The sequence below is a fragment of the Pempheris klunzingeri genome, chromosome 19 (assembly GCF_042242105.1).
Source record: "Pempheris klunzingeri isolate RE-2024b chromosome 19, fPemKlu1.hap1, whole genome shotgun sequence".
NCBI classification, from domain to species: Eukaryota; Metazoa; Chordata; class Actinopteri; order Acropomatiformes; family Pempheridae; genus Pempheris; species Pempheris klunzingeri.
Window position 1 is genome coordinate 12422438 of NC_092030.1, and position 22883 is coordinate 12445320.

The 22883-nt window shown below is 41.5% G+C and overlaps 3 protein-coding genes across 3 annotated transcripts in view; 2 read left to right on the plus strand and 1 right to left on the minus strand.

Moving 5' to 3' along the window:
* The window catches only part of ric1 (RIC1 homolog, RAB6A GEF complex partner 1), a 34125-nt gene extending 27755 nt beyond the window's left edge, over positions 1–6370 (minus strand). Inside the window, exons 1-2 of the mRNA XM_070850262.1 lie at positions 6057–6370; positions 181–288 (exon numbers count right to left, since the gene is read on the minus strand). Of these exons, the coding sequence (XP_070706363.1) occupies positions 181–288; positions 6057–6197 (249 nt within the window). The 5' untranslated portion in view covers positions 6198–6370. The remainder of the gene's footprint in view (positions 1–180; positions 289–6056) is intronic.
* Positions 6051–10956, plus strand: exosc2 (exosome component 2). Its single transcript, XM_070850263.1, has 10 exons — positions 6051–6183; positions 7296–7702; positions 8236–8337; positions 8461–8506; positions 8651–8740; positions 8851–8916; positions 9007–9075; positions 9312–9488; positions 9759–9887; positions 10655–10956. Exons 2-10 carry the CDS (start codon positions 7581–7583, stop codon positions 10733–10735), a joined length of 882 nt encoding a protein of 293 aa, XP_070706364.1. The 5' UTR covers positions 6051–6183; positions 7296–7580; the 3' UTR covers positions 10736–10956.
* Positions 10957–11534: 578 nt separating this feature from the next.
* The window catches only part of abl1 (c-abl oncogene 1, non-receptor tyrosine kinase), a 31274-nt gene continuing 19925 nt past the window's right edge, over positions 11535–22883 (plus strand). The window contains exons 1-2 of the mRNA XM_070850161.1: positions 11535–12080; positions 12614–12996. Coding sequence (XP_070706262.1) covers positions 12870–12996 — 127 coding nt within the window. The 5' untranslated portion in view covers positions 11535–12080; positions 12614–12869. The remainder of the gene's footprint in view (positions 12081–12613; positions 12997–22883) is intronic.

A 22883-nucleotide genomic window follows, 5' to 3' on the forward strand; every position in this document is an offset into this window, starting at 1 on the left:
TTGTAACATTTGAGGACAGAATTTCTCAATATTTCTCATAAATGTACTATTTTTGTAATAAGTAAACAAATAATGAATGCTCTTAACTGTTTTGTACTGACAATACGCAATACAAGACATGGATCGGGGACATCAATCAAACTGCAAATATGAGATGAGATGCTGGCGTGGTGTACTTACCGCCACAGCTATCATGGAGTCATCTGGTTTCCATTCTGTCTTCTGGTAGAAGCCAAACTGCACCGCCGCCTTTGCAGACTCGATATAGCTGACTATCAGAACACTGGGCTGCGGGTGGGGAATAGGGATATGGGAAAGAAAATGAGCAATTTAAACATCCATCGGATGAAATAAGGCCAATTTTGCAATAAATATCTGTCAAATATTGGTGGAGTTGGACAATTAGATACCGGCAGTGTTTCCTACACATTATTTATTGTTCTTCATAATAACATTTTGAGTGTGCGAGAGAGCGTATGATGCAAATCAGCAGTTCAAGTTGACGGGTGCAGCAACATAAACTCACTTTGAAATACTGGCTAAACGGAAGCCCCGGAGAAAGTTTTGGAGAAAGTAAAGTAAGTAGAGAGTCTGCAGGTTAGCTAAGTAGCTAGCTCCTCCGTGCCAGACAGACCGTACAGTGCTCACAAGGGGACAACATTTGCACATATGAATAGCAAAAACTTTTTAAAAGTCCACTCTGTCAGTTCTGTGAGCGGACCGCATAGGTTACCAGTTCAATACAGTCTCAACTGATTTCAAAGATTAAATGTTCAGGCATTTTGTTCTTGGAGTGAATTATGGGATTCAATAAATATTATGACTATTTAATACTTTTGAAGGCCTTTTGTTACATAATGTGAATTGACGACATTTTAAGACTTTTTATGGACCTGGAGCCAACATGTAAGTGTGACAACAGCTTATTAATGCAGCTCAGATGGGACAAAATATGAACTCATAATCAGACAATCCCCAGTGTTTTGTCTCACATTTAAAGAATGTGAATCACTTCTTGTTTTCTCCTAGAGCTATAATGATTAATGATTCATTAATCATTTTCATGGTTTCAATTTTGAAAGCATTAACACCAAACATTTGATGGTCCTAGTTTCTCAAAAGTGACAAAATGCTACTTTTCCTTGTTTTACATTGTAGCACACTAAATATATTTGAGTTTTCGACTGTTGGTTGGGCAAAACAAGATGTACTGACGTTAGATTGGGTTCTGGGGAATCATGATGGGTATTTTTCCATTTTCTTTAGGCTCCTTTGTAAACTATAATTTTAAGTGAAGCCAAAAAAAGCAACTAAAATTTTATTGGGCTGACATGAATACATACATTACTCTAGTAATGAGACTCTTAAGGCACTTTTAAACACAACATCATTAATAAACAAAATCAGGCTCTCGCCCAAAGTCAGCTGGGATTAGCTCCAGCTCCGCTGTGACCCTGATGGATAAGCGGTATAGATGATGGATGGATGGAATATGTAGAAAGCACACTAAGATTTTCAGTGTTGATTGGCAGTCATATCTCCTTTTGTCAGCTTGTGTCCTGCAGGAACTTGTGTCCTGGGAGGGGATTCGTTGCCACTTGTTTCACTGCCCAGCAAACAAAAGCATGGTCAGGCTACTGTTTACACCATGCAACACAGACAGACAGATGAACAGGCATACACAGACAAACTGCGCCTGAGGCCGTCGCCCTTAGTTTGCCTCTACCCCTGAATCACTATGACAGATATCTGTGTGGATGACAGAACAATCGTCACTACTAGTTCTTTCCAGTCCCCTCATATAACACCACAAACAATCCGTGTCTATTTGCAGTCAAATGAGAACAATCGAGTAACTTATACTTTGGAAATGTGTAACTTCAACTGACAAATTACAGTGTCAACAGGTGTTCAAACAGCTCCTGATGAGGAACACTGGTAAGTTTTCTGAACATCACATACATCAACACCTGGCGAAGCCTGATTCTTGAGTCATTGGCTTTATTCAACAACCAGTGCAAACCCCCTGCAGATAATTTATGGGTCATTCGTCATATGAGCCCTTGTTCTTTTACTTATATAATAGGACAGATTATTTCTGAAGATGAATAAATAGACTGTAAAAAGAGTCACACTGCCAGTAGGTCTAGCAGAAATGTTTTTAAGCTTGTGGTGCTACCCTTCTGGTGACCTCTTTTGATTCAGTGGACTCTCTATCCTTCCAGACACCGAAATAGGAAGTAAGAAATTCGAAACTGCAGCATCAGAAGTATATGGTGGCTCTGTGTCTGTAAAAGAAAGGCAGCTCCGTCTGTTTTTTAGAGAGACATGACAGGAAAACCGGGACAGTGTGCACTGAATGGCGATGGACATGTAACAGACAAAAAATGAAGGAGGGAAACATCTCATGTAATTCCAACTACGCAACATTAGACCTCTTACTCTGTCACTGTAATGAGAGAGCAGGTTTTAAGTATTCCACCCTACAGTGTCCCTTTCGTAGCATGAAAACTTAATGCCAATGATGCCTGCACTGGTGAAGCACGCTCACTGAGAGAAAGCTCTCTTCTCATTAGGAATTGGACTAACATCAGATCACAAACAGAACTAACTCATTAGGTGTTCTGTAATTGAAAAGAAAAAAAAAACAAACCAAACGATCTGGGGATAGGGGATAACCATTACTATTGAATTAACAGTTTAACATTACGGCAGCTAAATCACACATGGTGCAGTCTGCAAGTACCGTACTCTAGTCTAGTGCACTGGATTTGAAATGAAACAATGACAACCAGGTTCAAGTGCTTTTTTTTTTTTTTTTTACCATTAATTTTACATCTCTATCTGATAAACTATGTAGGGTGAGCTGCTTCACTGGAAATACACCAGGGAAATTAACATAATAACCCTTTAGGCAAATCATCCAAGCTAAAAATCGTGCATTTCCTTTATGGACTGAAAAATAGCGAATTACCATTTTAAAGAATATTTGCACACAAACGACTTCTGCAAAGTGTTTATGGTTTACATATTACAAAACCATCCAACTTTTCCTCTGCAGCTGCACTAATAGTTTACTATACCAAAGTCTGTCTTGGCCTCCATGGTCATTGACCTCTACTTGAAAAACACTCACATTGTTATTTTGTCATCATTTCTAACCTAACCAAGGCTTGCTGACAGTTAATGAGTATGTCTGGATCAGTCACTGCAACACAAATACATCAAATGATCTGCATTAAAAATAAGGAACAAAATAAATAATCAGAAAAATACTTTTGCTTACTTGTGCCAGGATTCTGTCAAATAATTCTGGTTATTGCGCTTTTCAGCATATTTTTTATAAGTGTATAGCATAATTTTTGAAAATTCATTCACTGCCCTGCAGGCTGCCAGGTGCACTGGTCACCAACACACAGGCAGGGAAAAAACCTAAAGGCCCTAAAGTGCCTGAGATTGCATGACAAAAACCCACATGAACATTATTTTAACTGAGCTAAAATCAAAATGTTTGTAGTGTAGCAGAGCCTAAAGCTTGCGTATTTTCCCTGCATTGCTATTTCCCGTGCTCCATCAGTTGGTTGGTGTAACCAAAGAAATCCCAGGGGAGCGTAAAGGATTACATGCACACAACTATGTTCAACCATACATGCAAAAACACACACAATCCTGCTAATTTTTGCTGGAAGAGTCAATTGTGGCGCTACTATTGCATAGCAGCTGTGGCACGGCAAAAGAAAAGGACTACAAAGCTAAGCTAGTGTGCTACATGGATTAAGTAGGAGAGCTGTGATGGAACTAGTCAGGTCAGGCTTCACTGGCGAGGTCGAGGATAGATGGGATTAGAGAGAATAGACCTGGTGGCAAAATTATGGTTTAGAGCAACAGGGGAAAGGAGGTGGGAAAGGTGAATCTGGAAGATTTGGAATCACACTGATTCACCATGTAATGTAATTTGTACTATCACCACCACTAATGTAAATTTCTTAACTTTTAAGGATTCATTTTCACGTTCATAAAATCTTTCTGATATCATCTATATTATTATATTGCAATAACCCATTACTGACAATACATCTCATCTAATATCACAATCCAGATATTATCTTGATAAATACTCAAGTTTCCATATGTGTTTGCTTTTAGAAATGTATTTTACTTTTCTTTTTTTTTAAGAATGTACAGTCCTTGAGAAAAAGGTATAAACCAAACCATCCATTATCCCTGAGTGCAGAGACGGGCTAGGTAGTGAACTGACATGACTTGATGAATACAACAGATGTGAAAGGTGCATGTCAAGAGGAAGACGCTGCTCCAGTCGACATTCCTGACATGATTCTTTTCCTAGACTCCTCGTTGATACTCACAGACAGACAAAGGTCTTAAGAAAGAGGGGAAGGAAAACATGGTCACATCCTGTGTGGGCCTCAGGAAAGAAACAGTGACCCTGATCCATTGTTGCTACAAGTGAATAATACACAAGCTGTGTGGAATACAAACTGCTGTAAACAACTTGCTCAACTGCAGGCTATCAAATCAAATAGCCTCTCTTCATATTAGCATGACTAAATGTAATGTATTCAAACAGGACTGCCATGCTGACAGACAACATTCTTCATCTAGAAGTTAAAATATATTGAGAGCAAATTAATAAATATAGACAATGGTGAAAATAGAACCTCATGTGTGGCAGCTGCCACTGTCTCACACATTATCTCAGTGCATGGGTCAGTTGGCAGTCTACATCCTTCTCGACAAAAATGCATAATTTGCAGAAATCAATTGTTAGTAAAGCATTCATCTCTGACAAACCACTGACTAACAGGACTGATATTCATTTCTGTAGTTTATCCTCCCAAGTCAGACCTTAAATGTCTCCTCACTCGTCACACACCAATTCTGGTCCGCAAGCATGAACGACAGGTTTAGTGCTTAAAAGAGTTCAGAAGTTAGTAAGAGAACCAGCTTCAACATAGGACCCTTTTTTGTGAAATTTATTTCAATTAATAATAACATTGATATCAATTAAATCTTAAATCCTACTAATAAAGGTCTTGGCTCCATATTACGTGTAAAAAGCTATCTTGTTGTTTTTGTGTCATAATGAACACAAAAAGGCCTTTCATAGACAATAGAACCCATCAGTAAGAGATGTTGTTGAAAAGCAACTTTGCTTTCAAGTCACTATGAAATTCTCCCTCTGTAGAATGATGCTTTGGGGGAACACGGAAAATAAAGGGATCCAGTAGCGGGCTGACATAATTGTTTTCCTTAATCATTTATCTCTGGCAGTCTAAAAGATCTTGGATTAATGTTGAGCAGCTGCCTGACAGAACAAACCACAACATGCAGCCAGTGTGTACTTGTTATGAGCACTATTGGAAATCCCATGCTCATAATAACTAACTTTGAACTTGATGAGGCTTTTGGGGCCGGGTGATGGAAATAGAAGATTTTTACCAAAGGTACTTTGTGTGCCTGAGAAACACAACCAGTAGTTCCCATGAGGGGATGTGCAAACTGCCCTCTACCTGGCATACAGGTTTAATCAGGGTAACTTCAGTTCCTCAAGCAATGAGGATGGAAAGCCACCAGGGCCTGGTCATTGGTTGGGGGGGGTAAATTAGCAGAAAGACGCACGTGAAACGCCATTCAGATTGCAGAGATGGATTATACTAACATACCTTTGTGAGTGGCACACGTATGCGGATATACTCAAACTGTTGCAATGCGTAACAATCACCTGTCATCTATGTAACAGGCGCGTATGTGGCACCGCTTGTAAAAACCTAAAAGGTCGCTAGTCATCACTAAGGGCGCCATCGTTGCGCTCCATATTTATTAGCCACGCTTTTAATAAACACGAACGGCAGGCATCCAGATTTCTCCGCAGTAACGTTAGTGCCGATTCAGTTTGATAAATAAGTGATGCTGATTGCAGTGCTGAAGCGGGGCTCGAGGTAGCTAGAATGAGAGCAGCGCTGCACGCTTTGTTTTTGTCGGGACAGCTGAGTTCACGACCGGGACTGAACCGAAGATGCAGCTGGTTGGCTTACCCGACTGAACCACACGCTGATTTGTGTCTCTGACAGCACGGCGAAGTAAAGCCTCTGGTAGCTGGGTTGGATGTGGAAGGGCTCCTCTTCACTCCGTAGCGGACAAAGCAGCCTCCGGGGCCAGCCGGTTAGAAAATACATGACTGCAAACTCACTCCGCCTCGACACTCCAAACAGTGTCGCAATGCCAGTTCGTAGGTGCCCCTTAATCCTCCTGTAATATTTTTAATCCACGTGAGTCATGTGCACCGTTTTGGTAAAGATTAAAACTTCAAATAACGCAGTCCAGCGTTTATCAATCCATGAATGCTTAACAGTCAGATTCCAGTAGCCGACGGGGCTACACAGCTAGCCCTGGGCTAGCATTGGCTCTCCAACTTGAAGCTAATGAGCTATCCAAGACAACGAGTCAAACCGAAAACAAAAGCAGCCAGGCCCGTGGCGGCACCACACAGAGCCAAACAGCGTACTGTAGCGGACGAATGGCTCGGTTAACTAATGCCTCCGCTGCCGTGTCAGTCCTTGCAGTGTCTGGACCTGCGGTGTTTGATAGCGGTGAAGCGCTCAGTTTTCACTCTATGTCTTACTGTCGCCATCTTTACAACGTCTGTCCGAGTTTACGCTGATTGGAGGCGACGGAGACGTTGCGTGGTGTTGACATGTGACGTCACCTCCCCGTCATGTGACACCACGATTGAAACGCGGCTGCGCTGAGGAAAACACGGCCCGACTCTGACATCTGGTGGCGTGAAAGAGACAATGCAGGGGAAAATATTCACCTAATTTTTTTAGTATTGTTTTTTTTTTTATGTCAATGGCAATTCAATTTTTGAATATGAGGCCCCCACCAACGTTGCTATACCTATATTGTAGAAAATAAAAAATAATAAATTAACATGTATAAAAGGTCGTCACAAGTGGAAATTTGAATTTAAAACATAAGCTGTACAACTGATGTTATCTATGATAAATATATTACTTAACTACTCATGCTGCAATCTGTCTCTCACCTCTATAAACACATGTAGTTAACTGAATTTAAGAGGATATGAGGACTATAAGGAGCACTGCTTTCCATACTAGAAATACAAGTGGTAGATAACAAAAACAGACGAAAAGAAGCAACAGATTTAACATCCTGACTAGAACTTCCTTATGACGTTGTGACGTTGTGGTGTTTGACATCCGGTACAGAAGGGGGCGGTGTGCACCTGTAACGATGGTTTGTTTGTCCACCAGGAAAAACCAAAGAAGAAGAAGTGGAGGATTTTGTTTCCCAGTCTAACAAACTCAGCAAGGTGGCCGAGTAATGACGCAGGTATACAGTTTTTCTTTGAACTCTTTACATGTTCCTGAACTGAAGTTTAACTGAACTTCACACGTTCATAAGCTGAAGTTTTTAAAGCTTTTACTAACGCCAGGCGGAAACAGTCACTTCAGTAGGTGGCGGTAATTTCAACGGGTGAAACACGAATAGTTGTTTGTTAACTACCAGAGAAGAAGAAGGAGCAGGAAAGAAGAAGCATGGCAGCTGACATGAGATTACCAACTATTCGAAAACCTGTGTCGTTGTCAGGTTCTGCTTTCGACCGGAAAGATCTGGTGGTTCCCGGCGATGTTATCACGTCGGACACTGGTTTCATGAGGTGTGTACGTGCTGTTTGGTCCACCGGGTGGAGTGTACGGTGGTCACACCATGTTAGCATGGAAGGAAATCAACCAAAGGGAGCTTTGATGATCTTTGCTGCTGGTTGCTGTAGTGATATCTTTCCTTTAAAGCTGATTTTAAAAAGCTTTCCATAAAAAAAATCCACCATGATGTAGATTTGAAGTGACCATCTAAAAAGGCTCAGTCAGTTTCAAAAAGGAGAAGCTCATGCTGCTTGTGTTCAGACCATAATATTGTTGGTTTAGCTGTCAATTACTTTATGAGGATTGAGAGTGTAAGCCCACCCTGCTAACATCAGTGATCGGTGCAGATCCTCCCTCCTGTTCAGGCTGACATACAATACCTGATGTGAGTTCAATTATGACAGGGATTCTGAGGAGGAACAAAATTCTAATTTTAATCCTTCCACATTGTGGCCAGTATAGTTTCAGTTAATCCAGTTTTTTTCTTTACCACATTCCCACTGGGCTGTATCCCTCATTATCATTGCTGGACACCATTTATTCCCAGGGGTCACGGTACCTACGTTGATGAGGACAAGCTGACGGCTTCAGTGGCTGGAGAGGTGCAGCGAGTAGACAAGCTGATCTGTGTCAGACCACTTAAGACCAGGTAAATTGAGAATTTTAAACAGGTGCTGAACTGACATGTGCACTGGTTTCTATTTGATCTATGTACTGCTGTTATCGCAGAAGTCATGTAATAATAATTTTGTTGTATGGTATTGGGTTGCAGGTTCAACGGTGAGGTTGGAGATGTGGTGGTTGGCAGAATCACAGAGGTAAGGCACTGCCGCCACATTCCCTCTCACACGTGATGACTGCCATTTTAAATGTATCCTAAACATATATGGTTACAACAAGCTATTATTATTTTGGCTGTAAAACATTTTTTTCAACATGTGTGTATTTTGTGATGTGAATAGGTACAACAGAAACGGTGGAAGGTGGAGACAAACTCCCGACTGGATTCGGTCCTGTTGTTGTCTTCTGTCAATCTGCCTGGAGGAGAGCTGGTGAGATACTAGAAAGTGTAATTCACATGGAGAGGGGATGGGGGAATGGTTTTAAATGGGCCAACTTTTATATATTCTTTACATTTTTTTAATTAAATTTTCTCTTTTAGAGGAGACGATCAGCGGAAGATGAGCTCACCATGAGAGAATACCTTCAGGAGGGCGATCTCATCAGTGTAACTCATGGATTATAATCATCTTTCATCTGCTGCTCCATCTTTGCTTTTCCTGACCTATAATGTTCTTCCCTTTTCCTGTGCTTTTAGGCAGAGGTGCAGTCTGTCTTTTCAGATGGAGCCCTGTCACTTCACACCCGTAGTTTAAAGTATGGAAAAGTAAGTTATACCAATGTACACAATGACGCATGCAGAGTACAGCTATGAACTCACTATTTGTGGTTCAGTCAAACAAAAGGAGTATAATCAGAGGGAGTAAGATATACTTATGGGGGGGACACTGCTATCACAGATGTGGCTGGCAAAGAGATTTTCCCAGATTTAACCACTCTTTTGTGCCTGTCATTTTCACTTGTCTGGCAGCTAATACTGTTTCTGCTTTCTCTGGCCATAAGTTGGGTCAAGGAGTGCTGGTGCAGCTTTCTCCTTCTCTGATCAAGAGGCAGAAAACACATTTCCACAACCTGCTATGTGGTGCGTCCATCATCCTGGGGAATAACGGCTTTGTGTGGTTGTATCCCACACCGGAACAACAGGATGGGGAGGCTGGGGGTTTTTACACCAGCCTGGAGGTGAGTAGTTTTACTAATCATACTATCGAAGAGAACACGCTTGAATTTCATCAAGTAAGAAGTTGATAGTGCACCTGGTTTGGGAAACTTCCTTGTGCAATGCACCCAGTCATGTTTAGATACCTTTTTACAGCACAAAATGAGAGTAATCTGCAAAAAGGAGACAATTGTTTTTTTTTTTAATTAATTGCGATGTGCTGCATCCAAATTGTATTTTCGTGGACATGTTCAACTTATTTGTTTGTGCATCTCTTGTCTCTGCCCTTTCAGCCTGTTAGTCTGTCAGATCGAGAGGTCATTTCACGGTTGAGAAACTGCCTTCTGGCTTTGGCCGCACACAAGGTCCTTTTGTATGACACCAGTGTTCACTATTGCTATGAATCTTCAGTTCAGCATCAGGTAGGAGGCAATAAAATTGAATGTGCTGTAATGACTGTCATTTTTTTTTTCACTTTTCAACAGCATGTGATTGTTTTTGAATTATGTAAAGCAGTGACAGGGAAAAGCTATTTAAAAAAATGGACTTGTTGTGCCATCTGGTGGCCAAATTGGAGATCTGCTGCAACAATGGGTTTCAGTTCACAACTTTGACTCGGCTGTTCTAAAACAATGTGGAACAGACAGGGTTGGATTCACCTTTTGGGTGGGGAACTGATGACTTCATCAGTAATGCTTCACATAAATATTAATGTAAGCTCATGTGGTGTTACCTTATTGTTTATACTACATCCACATGACACACTTCATTGTCGTTGTAGACATAAGTTTGCTCTCTTGCTAATAACCCCGACTAATCAGTCAGAACCCTGTTGTTTTATTGGTTACTAAGAGGTCTGCTCCTCAGCTGCAGTTCATATTACACTTAAGTAGTCATTATTGCTGAAGACTGTGTTTAAGCTTTGTGTCAGAGACAAAAGAAAATCCTAAATGTATGCTTATTAATTTAATTAATGCATTTACAAATTTGGAGAATAAATGCTAATGCACCATCATTCTATGGGTTTGTTTTTTATTAGTGGTGATTTTTTTTTTTTGTGTGGAAAATTTTGTCAGTAAAACCTTTGGTATGTAAATATCGCTCGCCAGGATCCATACAATATTTGTAGGACTTAAAAACAGATCAGTGTAGCTGATCCATAATTCTCTATTTTATGCTGTCTCTCCAGGTCAAGGACATCTTGAAACCAGAAGTGATGGAGGAAATTGTGATGTTGACACAACAGAAGCTGTTGGAACAGGAAGGCTAATGAGCACAACCTGACTGCGACAGTCAAAAAAACAAATTCAAGCAGCTATGTCTGGGACTGTCCACCATTCCAAGGACTGAAATGGTCTTTTTCTCAAAGCACCATTCCTATTGTGACAGTCTGTTGTGCAGCTGAACGGCTTTCAAGTGTATTTTAGGTAACAAAACAGCTTACTATTGTTTGATTGCTAATGGAAAAACACTTTTGATAATGTGGTTTTATACAAAAAAAACTGTTGTAAACAATAAATTTTTGATCATTTTCAGTGTGCTGTGTCTTGTTGAATAATGATGACAACTGATGCAGATATCGAAATGATGTTACAGTTTTAAGATGTTTGTGCGATGAGGCTGTCCGGACTTACTTATTACTATTACATAATAAATGAACAAAGCTGGTGAAAGTGGTAAAGTTAACCAGAGCACAGCTGGATTATATTGGGTTTTTAAACTTTTTTTTTTTTATCAGTATCAGTGTACATAATTCAATCTGAGTTAGTGGAGCAGAGATCAAAGTTATGCCTCCATTCCTCTAAAACACGATATCATACAAGTGACATACCTTCCATAACACCACCAGAATGCGGGAGCTATAATTGTAGTAAAAAAGCAGGTTTTGGCAGGTTTTCCCGCTTATCTTCTCACGGTAAGCCCTCACAGTGGACTCGGAGCTGCTCTGTCCTGCTCTCCCTGCGTAATAAGACCTTTGCTCTTGTCCCATGTACTAGCCCACGCACGCACGCGACGTCACACGTCGCCCCACCCACATATTTCTGTAAACCACCTTGCGTATGGAAGTATGGCGGCACCAGCGACACAACTACTACTCGGCCAAAGTTTATTGCTCAGATTTTCACGTGAGAGCGATGACTAAGTACGCGAACCGAGGGGTCGGTAACGAAGAGCTCGGCGGCCACAAACAGAGGGGAGGACCTGCAGAAAGAGTCGTCGGTCTCCGGCCGGCCGAGTTTCCCCGATTTCTCTTCACCTCCTTGATTGAAGTGCCTTTAGTCCGGGTACCACAGGGGAAGAAACTCCGCAGGACGGGAAGAGTGGACACGGAAGTTTGAAACAAACTCGGTACTCTGGCGTTGGAAAGACTACTTTCAAAGCATTAAATTGTGCTGACCGGAGATGTTTTTTTGAGACACTCAAGTGCACTTGTCCGACGGTTAATGCCAGTGTGTTAACAGCGAGCCAGCAAGAGCCAACTGTTGAGTGCTCGATGTGCATTTAAGGCTCTGGCGCTGCACACCACCAGCTAACGTTAGTTAGCCTCCATGGCTACCTTCAACATTAGCTTGAGGTCGCCAACAAACCAACAATTTAAATGTTTCTGTGGCCGTGTAAGTTTCTATTCATGCTCACTTGCTTATTGCTCTTGAGTTAGTGTTTTTGACATTGATTTTGTAATAAAATAAGTTGCCATGGGACAATAGAGGTTAGGAAACAATAGGCAATTAGTTTTGTTTGTAAGTCGTCGATGTAAATGACTTCTGTATCGAGCACTTTGTTGTTGTCGCCTATCCTGGTGGTTAATGTGTGTAGGCTGCAGTAAACGGAGGCTTTAGTCATTTAAAGGGCAAAGAAAAGGATATTCAGTGGGCGTTCAGAACAGGGAATTGGGGCAGGGAAGCACAGGTAATGTAGGTGGGACAGTTTAAAATCAAACAAGCATGCTTTTAGTAAATTAAGCATATAGTGACTTATTTATTGTAACCATAGGATGCACATGATTATTTCATCTCTACTTCATTGTGAAGGGTGTTGTCTGCAGTCTTAAACAGGGATCATTTATATCATTTTTAAGGTGTTTGGATGCAGTTTTTCAGTTTGAAAGAGTCTTAATGAAATTATCCTTGATTGTTTTCCCCTCTAGATCGCAATGAAATATCTTTCTTTGACCTCTGAAGCACCCAGGCCCCATTAATGCACCACAAACAGAGACATACTGGAGTAATACGGATCCGCTTAGGTGACCTGCATCACCCATACTCCAGGAGAGGACAGACTGAGCCAGGGAAAGAGGTTCCTGTCTTCTCCCGATTCCCTCCCTGCCTGGTGGCCAGCTGTTGGACAGTGAGCAACTGAGTCCAGCTTGGAGAGTCCCGGCTGCGGCCTGGCACCCTGCCCTTATGGGGCAGCAGCCGGGGAAGTTTGTAGGGGACCAGAGGAGACCCAGTCTACCAGCCTTCATCAAGGGTGGAAAGAGAGAGTCGTCACGCCATGGGAGCCAGCCCTGTAACGTTTTTGCTGTGCATGGTAAGAAAAAATGTTTCTGATGAGACCCTTGTTAGGCTGTTTGTCATTGACGGCACATTTGTTTGTTGAACTGTTATCATTAGTTTGCTTAAATGTATAGGTTTATTTAATGAGAATGTCAGGGATTAGCAAATACCAAGACGCCCTTTTGTCTCACGCTTCAACTAGTCTGTCTGCAACTTAACCCTCCATCAAAAAAAATAACATAAGGAAACTGAGTAGACTGTATTTACCGAAGTACCTATAGAGGGAAAAGAGTGGATGGTATTGTCTGTTATGAAAAAGAAAAGGTGTGCAGGTAGCCTCCACACTGCTGTGGCTGCTTCGAGAACACAACTTAGCCAGCTGAGTAACAGACATGCTTGTGCAGTCTGGAGGAGAGAAAGTGGTGTTTAATAATACACTTTAACCTGCTTAAAATCACACTTATTACAGATTAATAATACAAGCAGCTCACTTAACCATTGTTTGCTGTCAAATCTGACACAGGCGGACCCTGGAGATGGTATTCTAAATCTTTATCTTTATCAATAACTCATGACTTACTGCTGCCAGCAAGGTGGCCTTTAGTCAAGCATAAAATGTGTGATAAAATTCCACTATGGTGTCACATTTGCTCACTTGGTACCTCTTGTGTAGTAAACTGATTAACCATTGAATTACTCTCAATGTGTCGTTTTGAACTTACTTAATGGCTAATTTCGTATCGGCTAACTTCCCATCACCCAGAGTCCAAGCAGACTTGTGGGAGAAGGTGCACTCAGGCTGTACACTGTGTGGCCTGATGATATAGACAGAGGATGCTAGAGACAGCCTTAAGCATATAGGGCACCCAGTGCAAGATAAGTCTTTACCCCATCCCCACTTCCACGTACACTAAGCCTTACAAGGAACAGCTGGAGAAGTAATTAAAAAATATCTCCATATCTATCATGTAAAGGAGCTCTTGTAGTGTGGGAGAGCTCAATAGTGCCTTCCTCCCGTGTACAGGCCCTGTATGCGCTACGACTAACAATAACTTGCATTTTCGATTAAGCTGAATATTATTTTTTCACAGTGCCCATCACAATTTCCCAGAGCTCAATAATTAATCAATTATCAAAATAATTGCAAATTTATTTTTAGTCAATTTACTAATCCATTAATTAATCTCGTATTATTTTCAACTCCTTCTGGAACTATGAACTACATAACTAAACTTAAAATGTATATAGTGCCAATCCATATGTGTGTCTGCCGGCACCAGAAGAGCTCTTGACACCTAAGTACACAGAGTTCATCTGTGCACAGTAAGGTGAAGTCCGTAGAAATTGATATCAAAAAATGAAGACGTGGGATCGACTCATAATAAACTACAGTGCCCAGGTTCTTTGTACCGAAGGAACATGTCACCCAGTGTAACAGTGTGGCTCATTTATTTTAGAGAACAATGGAGCTCTATGGAAAAGAGGAATAGGATTTATCAGGCTCCACAGACAACTGTCTGATCAATTTATTGTAAGTTTTGGTCTTTTCATGAGATTTGTTGAGTAGAAGAAAACACAGAGTATCGCCAGCCTTATTCTACAAACTGACATTCAGGAATTTACATATTCTGATGAAATTTTTTCCCCCTGTATATTCTTGCATTTCTTAAACATCCAAAAGAACTTCTCCTCATTAGCTACGTGTTTGTTATTGACAAGTAGGTAGTAATTGTTGCGCTGTTGCTGATGAACATAGGGAAAGTATGCTATTTCGTAGCGTTGTAGTTGTTTTTGCTGCTGTTGTAGTATTTGGAAAGACGGCTGCCAGATAAAACGACACCTGAAATCGTTAGTGGATATTTGAATGATTTCAGACGCAGCCATAGTAGCCACAGATACACCTCAAAGATGGCCCTGAATGAGCTGCTCATGCCTCATGAGGAAAGCAGTGTCACTGCACTCCTCAGGAAACCTCTTTTGCCTCTGGTTATGACTGGCCCACCGCTGGCACAGAGCCCCACGATGCGTTGCAAAGCAATGACCAAATGTCGGAGATGGATGTATCACCTGGTGGTGTTTTTTTTTTTTTCTGGGCTTGTGTATCCCTAAGTCTGTGGCCAGGCTATGTGTCTATTTCCTGGTTTACTTTCCTGGTTAGAGCCTTTTGCTCTTTCTAGTGACATCTTTAAAGCTTGGGAAAACACAGAAAGCAGACTTTCATAACTCCAGTCATAACCCATAGAAACCAGTGGTGACATTATTGGTGACTTCACCCCTTGTTTTTAAGGTCAGTCGTTTGTTATTTCGTAGTTTTGGCCTATGAAAATGCCTTCATGGGGGTCTATGTCTTGATTTATTGCTCAGAATAGTACAATACACAATAAATGCACGGGGCCTGTTCCCTACTATAAATTAAAATAAAACAGTTACTAGAACTTTTTGTATTTATGCTTATAAGCTTTATTTTTATTTCAACTGCCTCAGTTTAGATGCTTAATCATGTAATTAAGACTCTGTGTCATAACATTTCTAACTCAAGACGTCAGTGAGGTAAACAGAACATATATTTATCAAAGAGGAACAAAAGTTCAGATTAATTTGTCACCAGTTCAGACAAACAAATGTTTCAGTTTAGAGATAGAGTTAAACTGTTTAAGCTTTTTAAAATGATCACTTGCCATTGAACCAGATGCATGCCATGCATCCGACTAACTGATAAGTTTACCAAATGTGTCTGTAGGGCTGCCTTGGCAGGAATACTTTCCACTGACTCTAAGTCTTGCATAACGCAGAGGGGGACAGGACAGGGAAGGTCAGAAAAACAGAATGAAAGCCTTTGCCGGTAAATGGATCGAATTTGGCAAGGGGTCAGTGACATGGGGCATACTTGTTTTCCCTTTCTGCCCCTTTCCTCCTGTGATGAGCAGGTTCGACTATGAGAGGGGATGTGAGTCATACTGCAAGAGGAGGGCAATATCAACACATGATTTTACATCGATGTTGTTTTTTCTTCCTGGTGAGCCCCAGCTAGTTAACACTAGGCTAGCCAGCGCCATGCTGCGTCTCAGCAGGCAGGTTCAGACCTCTGCATGCAGCTGCCTGGGAGAGAGACGGAGGCAGTGAAGGGCAAGCAAAGACCTGTCTCTGCTCTTGGCACCTCTGTGTACACTGGGGAGGTATGATCTCACTGGCGAGCTAGCACAGATTATACGGTTTGAGCAGCATACTGAATTTTTGGTACCATAACTCACTGTATTTTCAGCCTTTTTTTTTCTGTGTGTGGTTCAGATAACTGAGTATGCCCTTAAGTTGACCAGGGAACTCGATTGATCACAGACTAGATCACTCAAGCTGAGTTACCAAGGTTACCAGGCCTGTTCAACGAACAGGTCTTAGCACAACGGAAGAGAAAGCTTGATCCCCTCTTCCTAGTCAGATCTGCTCTTGTGTATAATGTTTACTCGTACATACAACAATATATCCCGCATCAACAATATGTGTGTTCATCTGTGTCACAGCATTACTGATGTTCAGCCACTTGAATCTACTAAAAATTGGAGCCAATCCCAGCTGACTTTGGGCGAGAGGCGGGGTACACCCTGGACTGGTTGCCAGTCAATCACATGGCCAACACATAGAGACAAGCAATCACTCACACTCACACCTACAGGCAAAGTGATTTACCTGAAATAAAAGAATAAATAAGAATATAAAATATAAGAAATAAATATATAAGTGGTGTAACCATGATTGGTGTTCACATCAGTCTCACTGTATTTGGAGATTGCTGTGGTCAGTAAATCAAAATTTGGCACACTTCCGTCACATATGCACATCACTCCTTCCTTCTTCATTTTAGTGTTATCTCCAAAGGTAGATAGCACTAATATGTGACACCTGGCAAGGCTGGAATGTTTTTGACTGGCTGCAGGAGGTGGAATTGCTGTGTAACAGTACTGAACGAAGGAACGATGCCCTTGATTTGTTTTCCTGCCATTCCCTGAAAAGGGCTGATGGAGGGAAGAGGAAATCAGAGCGGGATTTGGAGGCTGGAGGGTTCAAAGGAAAGATGATCTATGTGTTTTTTTAAGGCTTAGAAACAATATTGTCTGATTTGGAAGTGACTTTGCAATTGCTGTGCCTTCATTTGATGGTTAAAGAGAAATTTGCCCCCTGGTGGTTACCTTTATTTATAGGGTTCATCTGTTTTATTAGAGTAAATTGCAATTGTGATCTAGATACCATTCCCATTCAAAAAGAATACTTTTTTAAATGTTATGTGTTCTCATTAAATCCCTTTGTATGGAATATTCACCTAATCTCTAGTTTCCCACAGTAATCATCGAACAGCAGGTTTTCTGACCTGCTTTTATTTGCCATATCACTAACGCAACAACAGGAAGTCACACACAATCACGATTAGTCATTGAATCATTAAAATATAACCTGAGATTTAAGCACTACAGAGGGGCCATATCGCAATATTATTTTTGTTTCATTCCAGTGTGTGCATTCAGGCTTAGCTAGAGAAAGACACTGATGGGTATGTGTGATTGGCACTTGGCAGAAACTTTTCTTATTCAACCTATTCGCTGTGTTTGAATTCCTCATCCCTTTCTTTTAAAACACCAGTGGTTAGATCAAGACCCGCAGGCCACAGAACAAACCTCTAATATATGCCTGCTTTGAGTGAGTGCACAATGAGTACTTTAATTGAACTTTATCGCCTTTAAGCAAATGCATTCCTGACAAGTTTCTGTAAAGCAACATTTAACGCAGACCATACAGTAAGCTTCTGAACTCTCAGTAAAGTGCATCATTACAAGAGAGTAATTTTTAGTCCTCTGTTGATCATCATTTTGGTCATGAAAATGCACCTTTGTATAAAGCTTGACCTACTAGCTGTGAATACCCCAAACTACTGGAAAACAACAGCAGTTTGAGCCCGTGTTTGGATTTAACAGACAGCAGGCTTTTCATGTGATTGGCTACTGATGGTCCTCATTGTCTCAAATTTCAACTACAGCCAACTTTCATTTGTAGACAACAAAAAGAGAACAGTGCCAACCTATGGTCATCAGCCAGACGAATTGGGTTACAGAAAATGTAGGGACCTCTTGCTTGGATAGGCTTCAGTAAGGGCACAACAGGACTTTTCTTCTTTTTCATAAGCTTCACCCCACAATTTCTCCCTGTTTGATGCTTGGAGGCTAGCCTGGCAAAGCCTCAAGTATGTTCCAGGCACATTCAGTGTGGGGATGAAGGAAGATGACACACTTGTTCATTGTCTTAATTTACTAATTTCTATTCAGGGTCATTTGGTGCTGGAGCAGCATGTACAGGACAGAGAATAGGAAAAGACAGCACACTGTCTAACTCTTGGGCAACTCAACAACAAACTGTTTGAGTTGCATGTCTGTGAAGGAAAATCTGTGAACTTGGGGGCGCTCTGGTCTACAGGTTAAGGAGCTGTCCGTGACCCTCAACCTAGGGTCAGCTAGGGTCCTTTTCTGCATGTCATCTCCACCTCTCTCTCTCTCTCTCTCTCTCTCTCTCTCTCTCTCTCTCACCCTGTCAGAGGGGTCCTTACAACCAGCCAATTAGACTATGGGAAGTACTGTATTACAGCCGGACGAAGAGGAGACAGTCTGACCCTTCCTCTCGTGTAGCCTTTCATTGACATCATTTGATGTGTGTGTGTCTGTTTGTTTTTTCCTGCAGCAGCTGTCTTCAGTATTTATGGAGTAAGTGAATCAATTTTTCTTTTAGTTTGTAATTTGCTCTTTCTTGGCTGAAACTCGAGGAATCTGTACAGTCTCCACACCAAATCTCGTCATGATCCGTGCGTGCGTGTGTGTGTGTCCTCATACGTACCCACTGACCAGGCGCCTCATAGTAATGCTCATTCAGGCCAGCTGTTAGGCCCCTGGTGGCTTGTCCCCCACCATGGCTGGCCATGTCTCCACACTAATGGGTGCATGTCTGTGTGTGTGTGACAAACATTTGTCCCATGCCGGATGACACATTGCTGATTAGTAAGTGTTTTCCCCTCTCATCAAGTCTTGACCACCTGGAAAGGAGTCCACTTTATTACCACCCTTGCTGATAACTACTCAGAACAGCTGTGTGTATAAATCAAGGTAGTCAAAGCCTCACAACTTCCCTCTTTTCAACTCTTGTAGTCATGGTCCACATGGATTAGAATTCAAGACAAGAATGGCAGTCGTGCCGGTGCAATAGGTCTGCTAAAGCATGACAAATATGGTGCACAGTATTAGTTACATGTGGAGATCTGAAATTACAAGTCTGAATGATAAAGTCAATGAGGTTCTCCATGAACGCACATATGACCACGGAGTTCCCACAGAAACAGACCTCATGTCCTTTCAAGGTTGGTTAGTGTGAAGAATTTGAGGAAACTGATGTGTGTAAATGGTATTATATGTACCAGATTCATCTATTTTGTCTGCCTAATGATACTTCTCTCAACACAGTCGTAGTTTACATTGCAAGCTCACACAGTCAGAAGAGTTATGAGAATACACATCACCAGTATTTTGGCTCAGTGTCATTGTGGTAGATTTGCTGGGTATCAGAACATTGTAGGATAACACTGAGATGGACAGATGCTCTGCATACACGGCTTATTTTGTAATGGCAGTGTTTTACAGTGATTAGAAAAAACTTCCAATGTATAGGAGTATAGTCCACTCTGTTTACCAATGAAGCGCATATGCTTGTATTGGATCTGTTGCATCAGAGGTGTGTTGAGTAATATTGCCTATTTTACACAGAGAAAAAGGGAGAGAGTTGAACACAGGACAAGCCACAGCAGTGGAGTAAAGAATGTGACCTCTTGTGCATTCCTCTCTCAAATCACTGGTGCCCCCCCCCCCCCCCCCCCCCCCCCCCTCACACACACACACACACACACACACACACACACACACACACACACACACACACACTCCCCCTGCTTTTTTCTTTTTCTCCCTTCCGTTATTGTCTGTCTTTATTTCTCTGTCTTCCTCTAAATCTATCTTTTTCTAAGTGGATGTTACATCTTATAGAACATTTTCATAAATGATGCAGAAAAGGGAAAACAAGCTAAATTTAAAAACAGGTTAAATTAAAGCTAGGAAAGGCAGTTTATTTTTGGTGTCAATGAGGTTTCCATAGTAACCTTTTAGCATATTGTAATTTGAGTGGTTTGAGAAAAACATAAGACTTCTCTACCTCCTCTTGGCTCTGTTTTTAGGTTTTGGATAACCTACCCCATGCCAGGAGACTTTGGCCAATCATGTCCCATCAGAAAGAGGGCATCTTCACAAATGCAAATGCATTATTTCAGATATCCAGGCCAAGCCTTCCTCTTCTGTGCACCGCTTATTGTTTAACCCATTAGTAAATTTGAATTAAAAAGCAAAATCGTCTACACAATAGTGGTGGGTTCTCTGATTGCATTTTGGCTAATGTGTTCCTTGCTTTTGATAACAAAATCTCGCCCCTTGCCTACAGTGTCTGCATTCATATGCGGATATCTGCTTAAAGAGATCAATATACTGTATACTATTTATAATATATGCCCATATATGCCCATTGCTGAGAAAAACATCAAACTACTAAAACTGAGAAATGGTCAGCTACTGATATTGTTATTTTGAAAGAAAACAAATCCCCAATCCAAACAAAGGAAGAAAAAAAAATCACAAAGGCACAAACCAAAGCATTTTCCATATACATAAGGTACACAGTGTTAAGCACAGAACAATTGGAAGTGTAAGCAGGTCGGTTTAGGACAAACAGTCCTGTTTAGTCATTGACTCTCACCCTGGTTTTTGTTAGTTGGATTCAGTTCAGCAGTATGTGTTATGAAATCTAGGCTTGTGAATACCAGTTTCTGTAAAGAAAGTAATTATTAGAACAAAAACCAAGCCAACGTAATTATGTGGGCGTCCTGATATTCTTTCCAGCCAGAGAGCAGCATATCTGTCCTTACATCTAGTCGCCAACCATAGGACAAGCGCTTCCTTTTCCTCTCTTTGCTGGTTATCCCACCATTGTACACACACATGCACATACAGTACATACAACACTCACATGCATATCGAGAACCTCCAAGTTGGGTTAGGAATGCAGCGTGGGAGCTTTTCACCACCCGGGTCCCCACACACACACACACACACACACTCACACACAGGGAAAAAAAAAACCCTGTTCCCTGCTCCATGCCCGAGCAGGCAGCCCCAGCTCCAGACGCAGCTGTTGTTTTCTCTGCAGACAACCTGCTACCTAGGATGCCAGCTCTGTCTTCTTGTAAAAATATCAGCCATTTATGGGGCCTCTTGGTCAAAGAGGCTCTGTCCCTATGCAGATTACAGGGTACAAATCCACGGGGGCGTGATTTGACATTAGGGCATTTGCCTTTGCATGAGGTTGATTTGTGTGTCACAGTATCTGTAGCTCTACATTTTGTACAATATTCTTTGACTTTGATGTCCATTGAGCAGGAATTAACAAAATCCTATTCACTTAAGCATCGTCTGCCCAGTTACGTTATTGTCTGTTTTTATTTTTTTCCTCTCACCAGTCCAGTCCATATAGTACTAGTATGCTGTCCTGCCCCTTTGTGTTGTGTTAAGCTCCTCTTCATAGCGCTAAAAGAGGGGGCCTGTTACGCTTGCTGCATCTGGATCCACTTAGACATTAAGAAGAGCCCAAGCAGCTCCACTGCTGCAGCCTGAGAGCCTCGAAGCCAGAGTCACTCTTCTTTGTATCTGTTCCTGTTTTTACCCCAATTGGCATGCAGACAAAAGTGGCGTCTCGATAACATCCCAAAGACATTTAAGGTTGATAGTCTTTCAAAGCAGACATGACATCGACTGGCTCTCTCTGCCCCATTTTCTGTGTCTGTCTGCTCTGATCAAAGTGTTGTCTTTGTATGCTGCTGAATTAATAAATGAAACCCAAAGTAATGTAGGTTTTAGTACTAGTTTTCTTTTTCGATTGCTGTGGAATTGCAAACCTCCCACTCATATGTACACCCGTATCCTTTTCTCTTCTGCTTTCTCTCTCTCTCCTGAAAGAGTTTGGCTCTCCTGGTCTGCACACTCATAAAACAATGGAATATAAAAAGTTGTGCTTTCCTTCCAGCACTCTGGGTCAAACTGAGTAGTTTAGCTACATTCTGAAAATGGCTGGATTAGCACCCTCTCCGCTCCACTCGCGTACATACGGGTTGCTGTTTCTTTGTAGTGCCCATTTGTCTGGCCTCTCTTTTGCCCTCTTAAATTTCACAGACCTTTTCAACACAGATGAGTAGAGCACCATTTTATCCCTGACAAGTGACGAATAGTTGTGTGCATTTGACCTGGCTTTCTGTTTGCTAGAGTGAAATTTTAACCCTTGGCTAGCATACATTTCCATTCCATTTTTGGCACTACTTAGTTATGCCTTGGCTTACAGCAGTCTATTGTATGGAGAAATGAGGCAAGGCTCTGCTCAACCACCTGGGTTGTGTGCCCTATTTTGTGTCAGTCATCATGATAACATGGCTCCTCCAGTCCAGTTCCAGTAGGGATGGATGAATGGGATGGATGGTTTAACTCCTTCTGTCTCAGCGTGCTAGCATGTCTGCCCGGCCCATCTGTATTAAAGATTGTTGTAAAGCTAAGCTGACAGCGGACTGTTAATGGGTCACCTCAAATGAGAGGGCTTTCTCTAGAGAGAGAGATTTTGTGTGAGCAGATACACAAGAGCACGCACATAGAGTGGATTTCATCATAAAATGTGTTTAATGACATGTGGGTCCGTTTCACTGTTTCCATGTAAAATACAGTGGGATAATGGCCTCTTAAAAGTCCAGAGAGAATAGACATAAAGAACATTGATTGCCTTTTATTCTTTGTATGCATATAGTGA

Bases quoted from the DNA above. Each gene is read 5' to 3' on its own strand.
- exosc2 (XM_070850263.1), top strand. From the start codon at position 7,581: ATGGCAGCTGACATGAGATTACCAACTATTCGAAAACCTGTGTCGTTG. The intron at 7,703-8,235 runs GTGTGTACGTGC...ATTTATTCCCAG, and splicing joins TCGGACACTGGTTTCATGAG to GGGTCACGGTACCTACGTTG. The intron at 8,917-9,006 runs GTAACTCATGGA...CTGTGCTTTTAG, and splicing joins AGGAGGGCGATCTCATCAGT to GCAGAGGTGCAGTCTGTCTT.